The sequence below is a fragment of the Lepisosteus oculatus genome, chromosome 26 (genome assembly GCF_040954835.1).
Source record: "Lepisosteus oculatus isolate fLepOcu1 chromosome 26, fLepOcu1.hap2, whole genome shotgun sequence".
NCBI classification, from domain to species: domain Eukaryota; kingdom Metazoa; phylum Chordata; class Actinopteri; order Semionotiformes; family Lepisosteidae; genus Lepisosteus; species Lepisosteus oculatus.
The window spans coordinates 10,392,954-10,411,481 of NC_090721.1; the positions used below are offsets into that span (position 1 = coordinate 10,392,954).

Consider the following 18,528-nt stretch of genomic DNA (forward strand, 5'->3'; position numbering starts at 1 on the left):
CTTCCACTTGGAGTCTCTATCCGGTCGCTCCCATTTTGTGAAGATGTCGATATTTTCCTGCATCTTTCCCTGCTTTTAGTACGAATCAAGAGCACCTTTAGATGGTATTAATTGCATTTTGAGTAAATGTTTTTGCTACAGGATGTTACTTTTCGAATGCAGAAGTTGCATATCTCTGTGTTCCTTAACGTTAAAGAACTGAAATAAGTTCACAGAGGGGGGTGGGGGATAAAAAGAGATATGATAAATTTGTTCAAGAGAAGTGGAATTGCAGAGCATCTAAAACAAAGGTACGATGCCGTGTGCGCTTTCAATAACAGGTGTGAAAAACACCTGTCTCCGGTCGGCCTTCTAATTTAGAGCTCCAAAATCTCACGTTAATAAAACAGAAAGTGAAATAATGGACAAACCCTCCAGCAGGAGGAATGCCAGGAAAGTTGACAGCAGATCTAGGTGCTCTCGTGTCCATTGATTTCTAGACCGGAGTTGGGGGACTGTACAGTGATGTCCGTCAGAATTGGGGCATAAGAGTTGCTGTGTATTCAGTAAGGAAAAATGTTCCTTCTGAAAGGGGAAAAAATATCTACAATCACACCCACGTCTTTTAAATGTGAAAGTGCTAGCCCCAGACTGAAATTGTTGCACATGCATTTTGTGCGTTGTGCTATGCATTATGACAGCAGTTTTTCTGTGATATGGAAACGGTTCATTTTTCATAAGCGCTGATTTGATTGTTTTCGGCAGCTTTGCTCATCCACCACAGCATTGGTTTGAAACCTCTGCACTCAGCCTTTCAAGTGACCTTCTCATCTGATAACTCGACAGACTCAGTGTTCTTACACACAGCCAAGCTTCACTGTGGTTATAACTTACTGCATGCATGCACACTAATCAATGAGAGGATAGGTATTTGAAATGCTCAGGGAGATCTGCTGCAAACCGCAGGTGAATCCAGGTGCAGAGAGGTTTGAGGCCTGGTCTGGCCCTTCTGCACTGAATCCCAGCCAGCGCTCCAGCGCGGCTCTCGCATGCTGCGTCTTACAACCCGCCTCTGGGCCTGCTGGGGCGAAGACGCGGCGGCTGTCTTTCGTAATTAATTAAAAATGAATTAAATTTCCACCGCTCTTATCAGCGGGTTCCGATCAGCTGCCTTGGCGCAAGCCAGCTGCAGCTGCGAGGCAGGGAGGGGCCGTTCATTAATCCTCCCTGACCTGTTTTATCTGGGCGTCGGATCTGATGGCAGGGCAGGCAGGTCTCGATCTGGCTCCGCGCCCCTCTGCAGGAGTGAGCCCGAGGAAGGATAAGGACGAGCCCGGCCTGCTTCTTGCTCTGGTTGCTGGCAGCTTATCCAGCCAGGAATCGCTCCCTGGCTGATACTGCTGCCCAGCCTGTGTGTGGCGGTATAGAGCAACTAGAGCAAAAAGACAGGACCATCCCCTGTTCCATCCAGAGCTCTGTTCTGTTCAGTAGTTCTTCTTCAGACGCTGGGTGTCCGTGCTTGGCTGAGGAGCCAGTGGCGTGAAGCTGCCGTCTGCAGGAGAAGGACAGAAAGTCAGAATACCTCCTGAACAGACGCGCTTGGTATCATCACCTGCGCTTTGAAGAGGAGCAGCAGCAGCACACTCGCAGGCTGGGGAGAAACAGACTTGAATGCTCCTCGTAATGCTCTTCAGCTTAAGTACGAGGAGGAAGGCCCGTAGCTGAGAGGGCCATAGCCCATTTCCTCTCTCCTCTGTTGGCTTCATACCCCTGAGATGTGGGCAAGAGACCACGCAGCTAGCTGGGGTCATCGGCTCTGGGGCTGCAGCGTCAGTGCCATTTCCTTCAAATTGCCGGCACCCTTAAATACAAGTACATGCACTGTCGATGTATACTTATGCTTTCGCACATATGTACTGTATCTCCATTTGCAAGTGATCTTAAAGAAAGTTGCTGAAGAGGACACCTTTGTTCCCCTCTGTGATCGTGCGGGGCTCGCTTTCCACAGCATGAGATGTGGCTGTTTTCTCCACTGTTCAACTCACATGCTGCTGCGAATAGCAGCAACTCGATCCAGTTTGATTTGATTGAAGTGTAGGTGCGTATCTATTTCTGGACTTCCACAGACACGAGCCTTTTGTCTGTGAGGGTTTATAGCGCAGATGCAGCTCGGCGTTAAATGGGGCTGCTGACACGCTGGAGTTCGGTGTGAGCTCGCTGACCAGGCGGGTTTCTGTTTCCAGTCTTCAAAGGACCAAGGCGCAGCGACGTTTGTAGAAATGTAATAAGTGATATTTTTTAACAATAAAATAACATTTTTCCAAAAGCACTTTACATTGAAGGAGGGGGGGACCCTATTTCTTCCACTACTGAAGAGCAGCACCCACACACAGCGCCCACTCTCCCCCAACAGCCCCACAGGGGGAGGAGGGAGAAAATTGGAAGTTTTGGTACATGTAGAAGTTTGTCATCGGCTGGGCCCACCCATGCCACAGACTGCAGGGCGTCCCTGTACTGAACCCAGCCTTGTTGAGCTTCTGAGGTCTGTCAGGCAACTAGGTGGTAATGCAGTTCTGTTAAGATCACTTTCTTGGCCATATACAATTTCTTGTATCAGGAATTTGTCTTTTCGCAGACCCCAGCTTGCTCTCCATGAGACACACAGACAGGGAGAGAAGCTGGGGGTCAGAGCGCAGGGTCAGCCATTTATACAGCACCCCTGGAGCAGTTGGGGTTAAGGGCCTTGCTCAACGGAGTAGGATTCCTCTGCCGGCTGCGGGATACAAACCGGCAACCTTCCAGCCACAGGCGCAGATCCTGAGCCACAGAGCCACCGCTCCACCCATTCGGATTGTAAAGTTTTGTTCAGGACATCTTGCGGTTTGTAAATTTGCAAACAAGAGTTGGATTTGGCTTTTATTGAGTTTCCTAGCCCTCTCAAAGTTTATTTCACACCGTAATACACACTTGAGAAAATGTCTTGCGGCAATAAACCTTGACTTTGATATCTCCCTGCCTCTGATTGGGCTTTTCACCTGTTAGGAGAGAAATTGTATTTTAAACCGTACTTTTGCAGAGTTTGCAGAGCTTGTAGTCATGCGAATTTTCGGATTACTTACAAATCGTGATGTCCAGATGGCTCATCCCTGCCAGTCCATGTGCTTTTCACAGAGAGCAAGGTGTTTGGCGTCAGGAAGGTCCTGCATCGAAGGAATGTTTTGTCTTGAATGGAGAGGAGAAAGTGCTCTCTCTCACACTCTCACACTCTCACACTCTCACACTCTCACACACACACACACACACACACACACTGGGTTCTGCTGAAGTGCTTGTGTTGGGCAGTTTTTGGTGGGGGTTTTCCCACTGGAATCCCAGGAAGGTAGCAGGATCTCCATAGGGCATAGCAAATCGTAAAGGCACTGCAGGCTAATGCCATCATTCTGCATCCTGATGTGCAGCTGAAGATTTTAAGGACTTTAAGCATGTTGTTGGTTCTTCCTGGGTTTCCCAAGATCATGCCTGTGGCCATTCCAGGGGTTCGCCCAGGTTTATAGGTTAAGGTTGCCTATTTCTTTGGAAATAGAGAGAAAGGTAACAAAAACCTCCCTCATGTGCAGAAAAATATTTTAAAGACAAGGCAATCTGATGATCTCTGACAAACGTCCATCTCCTATGAAAGGAAAAACTCATCTCGACTTTCTGAGCTGTTCATGAGAATCACCGTGATACAATCTGTTCACGAAGGACTTATCAAAGTGTGAGATTAGTTTGTGCTTAACATTCTTTGTCTGAGACATTTCAGAGACGGTTGCCGATATAGATCTCCTACAGTCGTGCAGGAATTGCTTGTCTATTGATTATGCTCACGCTCGGTTCTGTAGTTCATGATTGCGGGGTTTTTTTAGTCTCTTGACCGCCAGTGCTGTCTTACGACATCGTGTTCCCATTCACAGCAACGAGCTCATCACCCTGGGGAGGGCTTGCTCGAACCCGCTGCCCACTGGTGCAGTGCTCTTTCTTCCAAAACAGAAGAGCTGGTTCTTGTCTGGGAGCCCCGAAGGGCACATCAAGAGAAGACAGATTTTCTGTTACCCTGATGATGGCCCTCATTTACATAACAACGTGACAGACAAATTCTCATTAAGCATTCGGAAACCTTTGTGGCTGGTTTTATTAGAGTTTTTCTCTTCCTGAGGTTTGATGTTCATCACCAGATTACAGTTGTTAGATTTGCTTTCAGCTATGACCTGCATCTGCTTTCTTTAATTTTTAGTTTTTGGCATTGTCTCTCATCAGGTTCTGTGGTTTGGGCATTTACCAGTTTCCTGCCCACTGCTGAATGTTTTGTGTGTGTAATGAAATGAGTTAAAAGCCGCTTTTTTTAGGAAAACAATAGTGGATTCATAAGGGTATTTAGATCTTTTTCCCCAATAAAATAAAAATAAAATGTAGTTTGCAGAGCTGAAACAGCACTGGAGTCTGCTTGGTGTAGCCATTACTGTCACTTTAGTCAAAATCTAAGTGGTCGCTGTGTCAGTGATGACAATATGATGAGTGTGCTTGTCCTTTTGTGTGCAGTTGTCTTCTTCCACCAGCAGAGGGCAGATGGTCTCTGTTTCAAAGTAATGTCTGTAAGCAGCGTTTCTTCCTTCCAAGAGTACTGCTGTGTGAACATTGTAATTGTCACTAAGTGTCTAATGCACTGATGCTCAGTAACTGACTGACACACTGAAGGATTTAGACACCCAAGCAGAGACCATTTAACTCTTGAACTGTTTGACTTAAGTCCCTGGCTGTATGTTTAACTGAACAATATCTGAATACTGTGCAAAGTGCAGTCTCTCTTTATTAGGTCCCTCTCTAATCTCTCTCCCTCTAACAGTCTGCCTCCTCTCTCTGCAGTTGAATAAGCGGTTCATCCTCAGCTTCCTGCATGCTCACGGAAAGCTGTTCACCAAAGTGGGGTAAGTACTTGTGCACAAAGACTTTCTCACATCTGACCCTCCAGCACTCTCTGACATGTCTGCCCGCTGGCCTGTTCAGCCTTAACAGTTTGTGAGCGATCAACAGAGAAATGTCAAAAACAAAAAGATTGGAAGGGAAGGTCCCAGGACTGCCAGATGCCACAGTAGCGCTGTTGATCCACGAGACAGGCAGTGTTAGATGAGATCCCCACGTCTCCCAGTGTCCCAGGTGTGAAAACTGGTCTCATACTGTATGAGCCGCCAAAGAACAGGACTGATGTGTTTAGGATGACTCTGCTCATGATGTCGAATAAAATTTCATAATGTATATGTTTAGTTAAGTGCAATAGCATTAAACTTAAGAGGATTTAAGTTAAAATTATGCTTTGTATTAGAAGGACGTCTCACAAGTCTGCGGCTCTTGCTTAAACAAACATTCCTGCTGTGAAATTGGTTCAAAGCAGAGTGACCAGTTTATTCGCTAGGTTTAAACAGTGGAAGGTCTGCGCAGACAGATGAAAGGAATTAAATCTGTTTAGTCTTGTACAAGAAACATTTAAACTCCTCAAACGAATTAAGAGGCAATTTCGTTGACTTCTTTAGGATCAACAATATGAACCAGATTGACAAGTGGTGCTCCTTTGCACAAAGAGTTGTAGTTGTCTGGGACAACCTGTCCAAGCACGTTCTTGAAGCCAGTATCTGCATGAAACCATTCATCAACCACTGGATGAAATCCTTTACTCAGTTTCCAGCAACAGAATGATCAAATACCCCCAAATAGTCTTCTCTCATTCATAAATTCCCTGATGTTCTTGAAGACTGTCTTTCTATAACTTAAAACCTGTTGTTGGTCTTTAGTTCTGTTTATGTCTGAGATTTCTGCTCTTCTCCAGTGAGAGCAAATCCAGACCCACTGTGGTGCCTGGAATTTTCTAACCTGTAATATCCCACTGTTCTTTAAAAAAAGGCTCCAGTGAGACAGAATGATGTACTGTTCCAAGCTTTAACCACATTCTCTTTAAAAAAGCAGGTTTTCTACTTTTTCTGAGTTTGTCCCATTCATGTCATCTTGCACGTTTTCCTTGCGGGTTTTTTGCACTGTTGTGCTTTTTTGGGATTAAATTTGTGCTGTGTATCTGCAAAGGCTGGAAAAAAAGAGAAGAAAAATGCCCAGATCGTGAAGTATAACTAGAACGTTCCAAGTGTTTACATAGTTTTGTGTGTTTGTGAAGAGGGCCTTGAGCCCGTGTTGCTGTGTCGTGCAACAGTGCTGGATGTAACGGAGTGAGGGAGAGGGCTTGTGTCCGAATACAGAGGGGGGGGCTGCGTGTACAGAGGCGGCGAGAGCGGGAGAAATCGACCTGCGCGGCCAGACCCTCCAGCTGCCAAAATGGAGGCCGCAGCCCCGCGTGTCCAGTTGAGCCCGGCTCCCTGTGCCTCTCTCGCCGCCCGGTCCGGACACACTGCCGCACCGCCTGAGCGAAAGTCACGACCCTCTTCCTCTCTCGATCCCTGCTTCTGCTCCTGTGCACGCACGCTGGCTGCCGCTCCCCTGTACGCGCTCTCTGTGCATTGACCTTTTGTAGATCTTGTCCTAGTTGCTATAGGGGTTATATGATATAAACATCACTGAGACATGTCACTGTCAGGTGACCCAGGCAATTCAAAAACGGATGTGGATATTCAGAGGCTCTGGTATGAAAGTGCATGATGCAATAGGTTACTGCCAGAGAGAGCCAATGCACATATGGGGCTGGGAGAGAAGCACTAGCCCTGAGCCCACCTGGAAATTACCCTGCCACAGGATCCAAAGTGATTCCTTGGGATTCTGTTGGGAATGGCTGTGCGAGAGGCTCAGATCAGGACGCTGCTAACAGTTCGCTCAGTGGGTAGCCCAGGACTTGGGTGTGGGGGTGTACAAGATGAGAACTGGACAGCCCCACTGTGTGAAGCAAGCGGCTCTCTCCATCATCTCTCTTCTTCCTTGCAATTTGTCCTTTCGATCCTGTGCGTTCGCTTGTAAGCGGATAGACAGATTTTTGTCATCCGTGTTCACGGCTTCGCTGGTAATTCTGTTTTTTCTTCCGGGCAGGATGGAGTCGTTCCCCGAGATGGCGGCCCGGGTCCTTCAGGAGTTCCGCGTGCTGCTGCAGCACAGCCCCTCTCCCCTGGGCAGCACGCGCATGCTGCAGATCATCACCATCAACATGTTCGCCGTGTACAACGCGCACAGCCGGGGTGAGTCCTGGGGCCCGCGGTGTCTCCCCGCTGGGGGTGGGGGGGGGCACCAGTGTCACGCGGCGCGGGCGTCACGGTAAGGAATGCCGTGACGCATCTTCCACAGGCGCTCTTTCGGCAGTGAAGTAGGAGTCGGCACATCTGCTTTTTAACGCGGGTGAGGGGAAACTTTCCGTCTGCTGCTGGCTCCTCTCGCCTGTCTGACGGAGGCCAAAGATCTCTCTGTCAGCCAGCCTGTCTCGCTCTCTCTCCCGGTCCCGCTCTCCTTCCTCTCTGCCCACTTGCCCCCCCTCCAATCCCTTTGCCTTTTGGCCACTGCTTCCCATGCTTTCTCCCTTGCTCTCTCTGATGCTCTTTGTCACTCCTTTCCTCCCTTTTCTCTTTCGCTGTGACCTGACATTGAACTCTGGTGGCTCTGCTTTTTTTCCTCTGTTGCTGTGTTTTTGAAGAAGTGAAACCTTGCTGTGGGCTGCGTGGCCTGTGCCCCCACAGCCCTGCGCGCCACAAGGCCGCGCTGACGTCTTGCACAATGCCCTCACCGCAGCCTGCCTCTCTGTGCCCCAGGAGGCACGTATGCGCAACCCGAGAACCGCACGCACCCTGCGGGCCCACGCCGTGCGACACGTATGCACACAGCCGCACGCACGTACCAGCTCACACGCCTGCCACATGAGAACGCTCATACGTGCTCTGCAGACGCCACAGGAGCGCAGCCTGTGCACACAGGTATGCATACATGACATGCTAAATATGTACATACGCTTGAGGACATGTAGTGGTTCCCCGTGTCTTAATCTTACTTCAAACATCCATCCACACTTCAGCCTGCTAGAATGAACAGCCACTCAGAGGGCAGACTCTTCAACATGTTTGGTTTCTCTGTTTTATTACGAACCTATTTATCCTACATCTTATGCTGTGCTAATGTCTACAGCAGTCGGTAGGAGGTAAGAAACCATGCAGCCTCTTCATTATTTTTAGTTTGGCAGAATGGACAGCAAGTGGTTTCAGTCGCAGACAGCTCCTGTGCCGTTCTGCAGGCTTGCAGGGTATGTACGGATGCAGTCCTTCAGTGGGCTGGTCAAGTGGGTTCGCCCAGCAGCTGGCCGCCGGCCCGTGGAGCACTGAGTGCACAGCAGGTGTCGGCCAATGCTTTTGATTAGCTGCGGGGGCGGAGGAACATAACTGGGCTGAGAGGTAGACTGGCTGGGCTTCAGTGTGTGTGTGTGTCTGCTAGTGCATCTGGCTGGGCGCTGATGCCCCTGACTGAGAGTGAGTGGATGTTTCCTAGTTCAGTGCTGGCTGTGTCTGGCAGAGTGATGTCAGCGTCCCCCCCACCCCACCCCCCCGCCTGATGCCTGAGTCATGCCGGTGGGCTGTGGGAATGCCCGGGGAATGCCTGGGCTGCCTGTCGCTGTGGTTACGGGCCTGGGGGGCTGGCAGGGGGTGGTAGTGCCCAGGGAACAGACAGAACATATTGCCAGCTAGGTATGAGACATGGCCTGGAAAATCTGACTCTCTTACCGAGAGTTGGTGGGAAACAGGCGTAGGGAACTGACATCTGCTGCTTCCCGAAGAAAAATAAATAAATTAGAGAGGATTATAGGAAGCCTGTAACCCCCACGAGTACAAGGACACTGAACCTCTGGGACACATTTCGACCAACGCATTCCTGTTGTAGTCTCCATCTGGAGTCTGAAAGACTGTGGGCTGACACTTAGGGCAAACTTATTCAGAGGCTCTTTATTGCACCCGGAGCGCTAAATTAATTAATTGTCTATTCACTGCGCTATTAACCCTTTTCCTGTTTATCGAAAGCAGGCGGTAATTGAAAGGTCCCCTCAATCCTGCTCGTTTGTGGCCCTCTGTGACTGGAGCTGGGGGGGTTGGAAATGTAGAAGCTCCCAGCCCCTGGCTCCAGGCACTGACCCACACTGCCTCACAGGCTCCGGGCTGCGCGCACGTGTCTGCGTGACCATCCCGAGTCTCCGCGGTAGCCACTGGTTCTGCTTTTGAACAGTCAAAAGGCGAAACCAGGCAAAACCGCTGTTGCTGCAGAGCTGTGAAAAAGATGCCACAGCTGTAACGGTCTCCTGGGGTTGATAAGAGCGATTGCAAGTGATTGCCTGAATGGGTTTGTTGCTGTGTTGACCAGCGGTTTTTAAGTCGCTAGCACAGCGCTGCCTCTTCCAAACGGCTTCTCTCGCGGTTTCCGATAAGCACCGTATTGCCTTGCTGAGAGAAATATTGAAACTCAGTGTAATAAACCAAATACTCCATACATCCACCACAGCATGCTGAAGGAGGGGGCACTGGAGTCCAGTGGGTTTGTTTCAAAGTGATCTCCACACTTTTCCCCATGGAATGAATGAATCCCTTTCAAAATTTTAGGGAGCAGGGTTTTTGGATGCAGTCCCGGTAGGCTGAGAGGGGGTTTTTGGAGGCTGGCAGGGAATTCCCTCTTGTTTTTTCATGTGCGTCTGTTAAACATGCCAGAAGAGCTGAAATCCGATCAGTTTGTCAGCTTTATTTTTGCTGTTTTTTCATGTTGAACAACATCAAAGGAGGGCAGTGCGCTGCCTTGCATCGCCGAGGGGCACAGTGAAGCTACAGATGAGTTAAAAGCAGAAGAGTAAGCTTACTTCAGTGTGACAGACACAAGAATTGGCACCCTCTCTCTGAATTGCGGTTACTCTAATTGAGAGGAATAAATACTGTTCATTAAGCTAAGCTTGCTTTTCACCAATGCTGAGTCAATTCTGAGTACGTTGAACACTAATCATTCAGGCCAGCGGTAGCATTTACGTCTGCAACTTTGCATTGAGGGAAAGACGCTATAAAGAGAAGCGCTCTCGTTCCCTCGGTGTTGTCCAGACTAAACAGAGCCGAGCGCGGGTCCAGTCCCGGCCAGGCGCTCCTGCTCCGTAAACTCTTTAAACCCCAGCCAGAGCACAGCGGAGGGGTGTTCAGGAGCAATAAAAGAAGCTGTGCCTGGCTGTTCAGTTTTCACAGCACATTAAACCGCTCATTGCTCAGCTCTGCGGGCCAAGAGGATATGGTATAGATCTGGGTGCCCTACACATGGACACACAGAACCCTGCTGTCTTAAACAGGGCAGCCTTAAGCTCCGGTAGATACCACAGCTGCCCCAAAACGCGTGGCGGTTGTACAGAACAGGCCGTTTATACCACAGGCGCAGAGGCAATATGGGACCAAAACACAGTTCCCCTTTGTCTGCAGTGATGCTCATTCTTTTGTGGCCAGGCTCTGTATGGGTATGTGCAGATGAAGTGTGTATTGTTTTCAGAGCTAAATGGAATGTGCTTAGTGACCTATCCTTGCAAATCCCGTGCTATTTCAGGTCACGTCTTTGTGTGAGGTTTTTTTTTACGCGACTGGTGTAGCCTAAAAGAGAGCTTTAAAGGAGCCAGAGGTAGAGTCTGGATCATTTGTTCTCGGATGTGGCATCATGATCTCGGGGTACGTGCAAACCCACGTTGCCAGACCAAGAGAGCAGGCCAGAAGCGTGGGAATCTGCCCGGCAGAGCCAGTCTCGTGAGCAGGTTCGGCTTCTGCGTGTTTGTTTGGCTGTGCTTTTCAGTGGCGGTGTCGGGGGCGGCTGGCCAGGCTCATCTGTGGTCACACTACATGGCTGTATCTGACCAAGCTTCAGCGCGGCGCTGAGTGAGATTTATGAGAGCCGTCTCCCAGGACTGCATGCCACCCCCACACCATACCCAGGCGCCCCCCTCATTTCCTCAGTACAGGGCATGAAAGCTCTCCCGATGACCCCCCCCTCCCCCTCTTCCTCCCTTGCTCCCTCTCTGCCTGTCCATCTGTGCCCAATTTACCCAAGCGTGGCCTTCCTTGTTTTTTCAATAATTTGTTTTAGATTCCCGGAATGAGAACCATCGCAGGCGCACACATTTTTATCGTATTATTCTATAAAACTTCCTATAAATCCTAGGTTATTAATCGCCCCCAGACGGCCGCGCCAGCCCCTGTGAAAACGCACACCAGATGCAGAGGAAGTGGGATGGCAGCAGAGGGCACCCAAGAGACAGCCTGTGCCTTTTCTCTCTTCCCCCACCTCCCCTCCTTCCCTCTGTCTTTTCCCCACTCTCTTAAAAAAAAAAAAGACCCACACACGTATATATAAAGACCCAGACTCACAGAGGAAATAAAGTTTAAATTAAAAAAAAGAAAAAGTAAGCTGCCAAACTCTGGTGTGTGGGATTGAGGTTAAACTTTCATTCTCTTAAAGGACCGAGGCTTTTATTCGTACCATTAACATCACTGCCTAGCTGGCAGGGGTTTACAGGCTTATCTGTTGCAGTGGGTTGAGAACTGGCAGGCTTGTTACTGATCAGAAAGAGAGAGAGGCAGTGTGGGCTAGTGGTTAGAGCTGAGGCACTGGGAGAGAGGCAGTGTGGGCTAGTGGTTACAGCTGAGACACTGGGAGAGAGGCAGTGTGGGCTAGTGGTTAGAGCTGAGACACTGGGAGAGGGGCAGTGTGGGCTAGTGGTTAGAGCTGAGGCACTGGGAGAGAGGCAGTGTGGGCTAGTGGTTAGAGCTGAGGCACTGGGAGAGGGGCAGTGAGGGCTAGTGGTTAGAGCTGAGGCAGTGTGGGCTAGTGGTTAGAGCTGAGGCACTGGGAGAGAGGCAGTTTGGGCTAGTGGTTAGAGCTGAGGCACTGGGAGAGAGGCAATGTGGGCTAGTGGTTAGAGCTGAAGGACTGGGAGAGAGGCAGTGTGGGCTAGTGGTTAGAGCTGAGGCACTGGGAGAGAGGCAGTTTGGGCTAGTGGTTAGAGCTGAGGGAGGGAGGCAAGGGCAGAATACCCTGAGACACTAGAGACCATCATAAACTGCGCTGTCAGCTATCCTCTGAGATAAGCGCACACCGTGAGCTGGTGTTAAAGCCGGCGGGGGCTGCTGCTTCTCTTCGGGTGACTTTGCTCTTCCCAGCGCTGACAGTCCCTCAGTACTGGAGTACTTCACAAAGAAAATGCGGAATATGCGCTCCTTGGCTGCCGGTTTGGGATCGCGGTGGGTTTCATGTTGAGATGGGTGGGATTTGCCAAGACAAACAGGAGCGGTGTCTGTCGAGCTGTGGAGGGCCTGGGAGCGGGCTGCGGAGCTGCTGCCCAGGCGGCCTGTCGGGGGGCCGGGACCCGGGGCGGAGACACCTGGCGGACCTTGGGGTCCCCTTCCCCTTGTTCCGCCTGACTGATGCGTCCTCTCGCTCAGCTGACACTGGATCATCAAAGCGCAGAGTATTACAACAAATAGGACCCTATAGCTTGTCTGTGAGGCAGACTTGGTTTCTTGGCAAAAAAAACATTTTTATTTGTATGGGGTGACTTTAAAATGAGCTGGGAATGGCCCTGCTTGCAGAGTGCGGTGCAGTGCTTGGGCTGGCAGGACTGGTCTAGCTGGGCTACACATAGCAGGCAGGCTGCACTGTAGTAGACAAGGGGTTAAAGACTGGATTTGATCTCAGAAAATAGTCAGAAATACATATGGGCGCTTGGGAACGCACCTGCGAATGCAGCACTTACAAACAGTTACAAATAGTCCTACTTCTCCAAAATATGTAAATATGTTGATTTGGAAAGATTTTCTTTCCTTAACCTTTTAGTGCACCGAGAGAGAGAGGGACTGAAAGTGTGAGGGATGCTCCTTACCTTATATGGGCCTGCAGTTTGGGCTCAAACCCATTGAAAACACTAGTTGCTCATTTTCTAACCACTAAGCTACTAAGCACACAGCAGCCCAGCACACTGACACTGAGCTACTGAACACACTGCAGCCCAGCACTCTTGACACTGAGCTACTGAACACACTGCAGCCCAGCACGCTGACACTGAGCTACTGAACACACTGCAGCCCAGCACGCTGACACTGAGCTACTGAACACACTGCAGCCCAGCACACTGACACTGAGCTACTGAACACACTGCAGCCCAGCACGCTGACACTGAGCTACTGAACACACTGCAGCCCAGCACACTGACACTGAGCTACTGAACACACTGCAGCCCAGCACGCTGACACTGAGCTACTGAACACACTGCAGCCCAGCACTCTTGACACTGAGCTACTGAACACACTGCAGCCCAGCACTCTTGACACTGAGCTACTGAACACACTGCAGCCCAGCACGCTGACACTGAGCTACTGAACACACTGCAGCCCAGCACGCTGACACTGAGGTACTGAACACACTGCAGCCCAGCACACTGACACTGAGCTACTGAACACACTGCAGCCCAGCACGCTGACACTGAGCTACTGAACACACTGCAGCCCAGCACTCTTGACACTGAGCTACTGAACACACTGCAGCCCAGCACTCTTGACACTGAGCTACTGAACACACTGCAGCCCAGCACACTGACACTGAGCTACTGAACACACTGCAGCCCAGCACGCTGGCACTGAGCTACTAAACACAGCAGCCCAGCACTCTGACACTGAGCTACTAAACACAGCAGCCCAGCACTCTGACTCTGAGCTACTGAACACACTGCAGCCCAGCACACTGACACTGAGCTACTGAACACACTGCAGCCCATCACACTGACACTGAGCTACTGAGCACACTGCAGCCCAACACTCTGACACTGAGCTACTGAACACACTGCAGCACACCCACTCCTTTCCCTGCTGCCGACCATCACACTCACTGCTTCTTATCATCTCAAACCCACAGCTCTGCTTGCAGAAATCTTGTGAGCACGTCGCTTGCTCATTTCTGAAAACGTGCCCTCTCAGTGCCCCCTCTGACCTCCCAGTGCCCTTTCGATGGTTAGAAGAGAAGCTTTTTTTTCTGCTGCCTCTCTCCCTCTGTGTCTCTTGCTGTCTTCCTGTTGGGGGTGCAGTGGTGTTTGTGGTACGCTCTGCCAGGGAAGGTGAGGTTGGGGAATCGCTGTGATAGGGGTTTCGCTTTGACTTGGCACTGGTTCGGGGTGCCGCGGAGGCGCGGGGACTGCCAGCGGTTTCGGACGTGCTGGTACGTCGGGGCACGGCAAAGCCCTGCATCTGCAGCAGGCAGAGCAGCCATGCTGAACAGCACAAGCCACCGTGTGGGTTAGAGGTCTGTGTGTAGGGCCACCTCAGGGTCCCCACGGCCTCGTGACCTGGTGAGAGTGTGCGTCAGCGCGTGGCAGTCAGTACAGCGAAGCCTACTTCCTCTTTCGAAGGTTTTGGAAAGGTTGGCTCAGCAGCTTGCTCATGCCCACAAGAGCCGATCGAGCGCCATCTTGATGAGTGTCTGCAGGCGGCAAGAGCTCGTTCACAGCACGGCCCCGCGCTGGGGAAGGCAGACATGCCTGGTGATGTCTGCGGCAGCGGTTCGAGGCCCCCGCTGCTGTCTCATTTCAGATGCCCAGAGAGGAGGAGAGATGGGCCCGGGGCCGGAGGTCTCTCTGTGGGGTGGCTCCTGTTGGCTCCGGTCGTCCTGGAGTGCGTTACAAATCTGAACGCAGCGTGATTGTGTGTGCCCTCTCAGAAAGCCCGTGGACGTATGGGAAGTCCCAGAAAGTTCGGGAGTGAGGGAGGTGTGTGTTGAGGGGGGATTCCACGGTTGTCTTTGTTTTATGTGTGGTGGTGGGAGGGGGTTGCGGGATCAAGGGTCATCTGACTGGGCATGTTGCCCACCCTAGGCTGCGAGTCCCTCCAGCCCCTTACCCAGTCACCCGGGGGCAGTGTGGGTGCCAGGGGTCTGGGCTGCCTTGAAGCTCCGGGCACACGGCACCACTGCTGGCTCAACCTCCCGGCAGGATGTGGAACTGAGAGCTTGTTTTTTTTTTTTGATTTTGTGTCTTGGCTGACTTTTTTACCTCTCGAAGAATTTGGAAAGGCCGTGAGATTTTTTTTTCAAGTGCTGTATGACTTTCAGCACAGCTCTCTCTTTCTACTCCACTCTCTCTCTCTCCCTGCTGCGGCTTTTCAGTAATAGATTTCATATGTTGCAGCAGTTGACATCAGTATTAAACTATTTTACATGTGATCTGCTATATTTCCTGAGGAAATCTGTCAGATATTTATTAAGGGCTAATAAAATAAACCTCTCTTGTTCTCTTTCTCCCTCTTTCTTGTCTTCTCTCCATTCTCTTTCTCCTCCTACAGTTTAGTCGGTAATTTCTGTTACTGTTTTATATTTGGGTGTGGGGGGGGGGCTTTTTCCTCCCATTCAGAATATACTAACAAGGCCAGGTCATGAATGGCGGCGTGTACCTGCCTGACCTCCTTTTTTAACTCGTAATACATTTTCAGATCCCGGTGTAGCCATCTGAAACAAACATAAAAACAAAAATCTAATAAGAGAAATAATGAAAAAATCCACAATATCGCTGCTCATCGAAGAGACGGGGGAGGCAAGGGGTCATCCAGCACGTTTCTGAGTGAGAGAAGACTGAGCCTAGTGTGGGCAGGTGTGCTTCTGAGGTGTATCGGGCTCGTTCGTGTGGACTTTTCGGCAGCAGTAGATCCTGCTAGCAAAGGCGTTGCGACTGATAATGCGCTGTAGAGGAGGAGTTGACATTGAGCAGGAGCCGTCTCGTACTCACTGGCACAGACACACAAAGGGTGGCGTTATAGGGCATTCCCAGGACTTATATGGGGTGCGTTTGTGACTAAAAGTGTACTATCATGAGCAGTCCTTGTCTGAAATCCTTGGCACGGCGTTGCTTGTATTGCATGTGCTCTTTGCAGCGGGGGCGCTGATTATGTGGAAGAAGAAAAATATTGATCTCTTGAGTCCTAATGTCTTCTTTTTTGGCCTTCCATTCCTGCAGCCCCTGTGTCTCTGTAACCCCTATAGCACAGCTCCACCCCGACAGTGGAGCCCTCCCTGTGCCTCCCATCAGTCTCCCCTCCCTTTGCTGGTCCCTGTTCCTCGATCCCGGCCCCAGCTCCGCTGTCGGAGGAGAGTCTCGTCCTGCCCTGCTCCGCTCCCGGTCCAGTTCGGCCGCGAGTGCAGCGGGGCTCGTTCCCGAGCTGTGGTCCTGCCATCCTGTCTCCGGCATCCCGTTTCCTGATGATTCCTGTCGGGGCAGGATGTGGGTGGGGAGAGGCGTGGCCTTCTGAGAGATCTAAGCAGCAGTCAGTGGGGCGCGGGGTTAGCGGGCCTTCGGGGCGACGGTCTTTCTCCCCCGAGCAGAGTTCTGCCGATGACACCATCTGCTTTTATCAGGCTCCCAAAAATGCATGTTAAGTTTTAAATTCCGTGGCCTGCCCATAACTCATACAAATCCGACATGATAAACTCATTAACCTTTTTGCCTCTGCCAAAAGGGGGGAAGAAAGAGAGTGAGAGAGATGGGAGAGCGGGCTGAGGTGTGTGGCGGGCTGCCGCCTCGGTTCAGGTCCTGCCTCTGGATGGAGGATTTATGTGTTTGTTTATTCATGCTGTAATGGAATCGGTAATTTGGTGAGGATGTCGACAGGCCTCGTTCATGAGTCTTCACAGCTTGTCGTTCGCGTTGGAAATTCAGGCATAAGCGCTTCTGGCAGCTCGGAAGAGGAAAGGGTCCAAGCGTCATCGGACCTCAGATGTACGAGGAGGGAGCGCATGCAGCATCTGCGCGCTCTGCAGTCTCTGCCATCCGCCTTAAGCCCAGTGCCTTCTTGCACTCTCACAAGCCCTCTGTGCGGCAGTCCAGGCCCAGCAGGCAGAATGTCCTCCCCTTGTTTGGAACCTTGTCCTGCGTTCCCACTTCCAGTGGGAAAGCCAAAGTCACCTGGCTCTGGGAGGAGGCCGGGGCCTATAAAGGCCGAGATGTGACAGACCAGAGGGGAAGGCTAACCACACGGCCAAGAAACCCGACTTTGGATTTGTCCCTAAGAAACCGCGAGTCAAGGGTTTAGAAGGACGACGCTTTCGGGAGAGGGAAGGCTGGCGTCAGACCGACGCTTTTCGGAACGGGGAAGGGCGCGGAGGGGCCGCGGTGGGCTCGAGGCGTTAAGAGACGGATGGATGTTCGCAGGCGCGGGGCCCGGGAGCCCAGGGGAGCTGGTCCAGCCCTGTCCTCCACGTGACCGCCTGTCCCACCTCCCGGCGGTGATGGAGTGCGTGCGAGGAGGTCACGGCCGAGTGTGCGCGACTCCAGCCGTCACACAGCTTTGACACAGCCAGCGGCGCAGCACAAGAATAATGGCACCCCAGCGCAGGCCTGCGAAAGCTCAGGAGCAGACGAGAAATTGACAAAGGGAGCTGTTTTTTTTATGGGTCTTTTTTCTCGTTCTTTTTTCCAAATGCCGTTCTTGCTGCGCTGGTAACAATTCACAGCAAACCGCTAAACCCAGAGGATTATTTTTCATGCGCTTATAAGGCAGAAACCTTCAGGACGGCTGCGGGAGTGGTGTTGCTGCGTTTTCTCCAGCGTGAGGCGCTGCGGCTTGGCCTCTCCTGAGCAGTGGTGTGTGGGGGAGCTGCATCACCAGTCTGGGGCAGAACCAAGATTGAACCAAACTGTTCCTCCCACTCCCACTGGTGTGTAACGACCAGTTCACCCAAGCCCTGTAGTAGTTATCAGGGAGCCAATGGCTTTAAAAGCACTGAGCCCTACCAAACATCCAGTCAGAAGATCCCGGCATCCACACGCCCAGTCCAGTCATCAGAAATGCAATAATAGAAGCTGAATCTGCTAAGAAAGGAAAGGCAGAGTAAATGATTCTCATCTCTGACGACACATCTGAGAGCACTTGTTTCAAAACAGCCTTTTCGGCGTTGCAGTCCCTCGCAGGCCGTCACAGTGGTCTGTAGGTGTTGTGAGACGGCGCAGTTACACCGCGGGCGAGCGAAAGCTGTTCTGCTGCAGAGGCTCGGCAAACCCGGGGCGCCCGCGGAGCTCCGCTTTTGCTGGGGAATGGAAGAGAGAGAAAAGGTTTCCGAGATCAAAAACTCTTACCTCTCTCCCACAGTGTCCCCCCCCCCCTCCTTCGCTGTCGCTGCCCCCTCGCCCTCGGGCACGAATCCCTGACTAAGTGTTCTTGGCAGGTGCCGAAAGTAAAGGCAGCCACAGGTTCGGCTGTCTCCGTTCCCCTGCCCCGCCCTCTCCCCCTCTGCCTGCTGCAGACAGACTGACAGACTGATGGTTCGTGGGGGGGGCAGTTTCCCGTCTGCGCCTCTGTCGCAGCTCGTTGGCGCTCGGTGCCGGAGCGCAGGGAGGACTCGCAGCACCCGGGGAGCTTTCATCCCGGGAAATCGCTGTCCCCCACCCCACCCTCCAGCTGCCACCACCGCCGCTGCTGCTGCTGGCTATGAAATAAAACGCCTTTCAAAAGACAGACAACCCAGATCAAGACTTGACTCTGGAGAAAGGGATTTTCCATCGTAAAT

General features: G+C 51.5%; 1 protein-coding gene across 1 annotated transcript in view; it reads left to right on the plus strand.

Moving 5' to 3' along the window:
* Positions 1–18,528, plus strand: part of smg6 (SMG6 nonsense mediated mRNA decay factor) — an 83,351-nt gene that overhangs the window by 23,204 nt on the left and 41,619 nt on the right. Inside the window, exons 10-11 of the mRNA XM_069184574.1 lie at positions 4,882–4,943; positions 7,039–7,184. Coding sequence (XP_069040675.1) covers positions 4,882–4,943; positions 7,039–7,184 — 208 coding nt within the window. The remainder of the gene's footprint in view (positions 1–4,881; positions 4,944–7,038; positions 7,185–18,528) is intronic.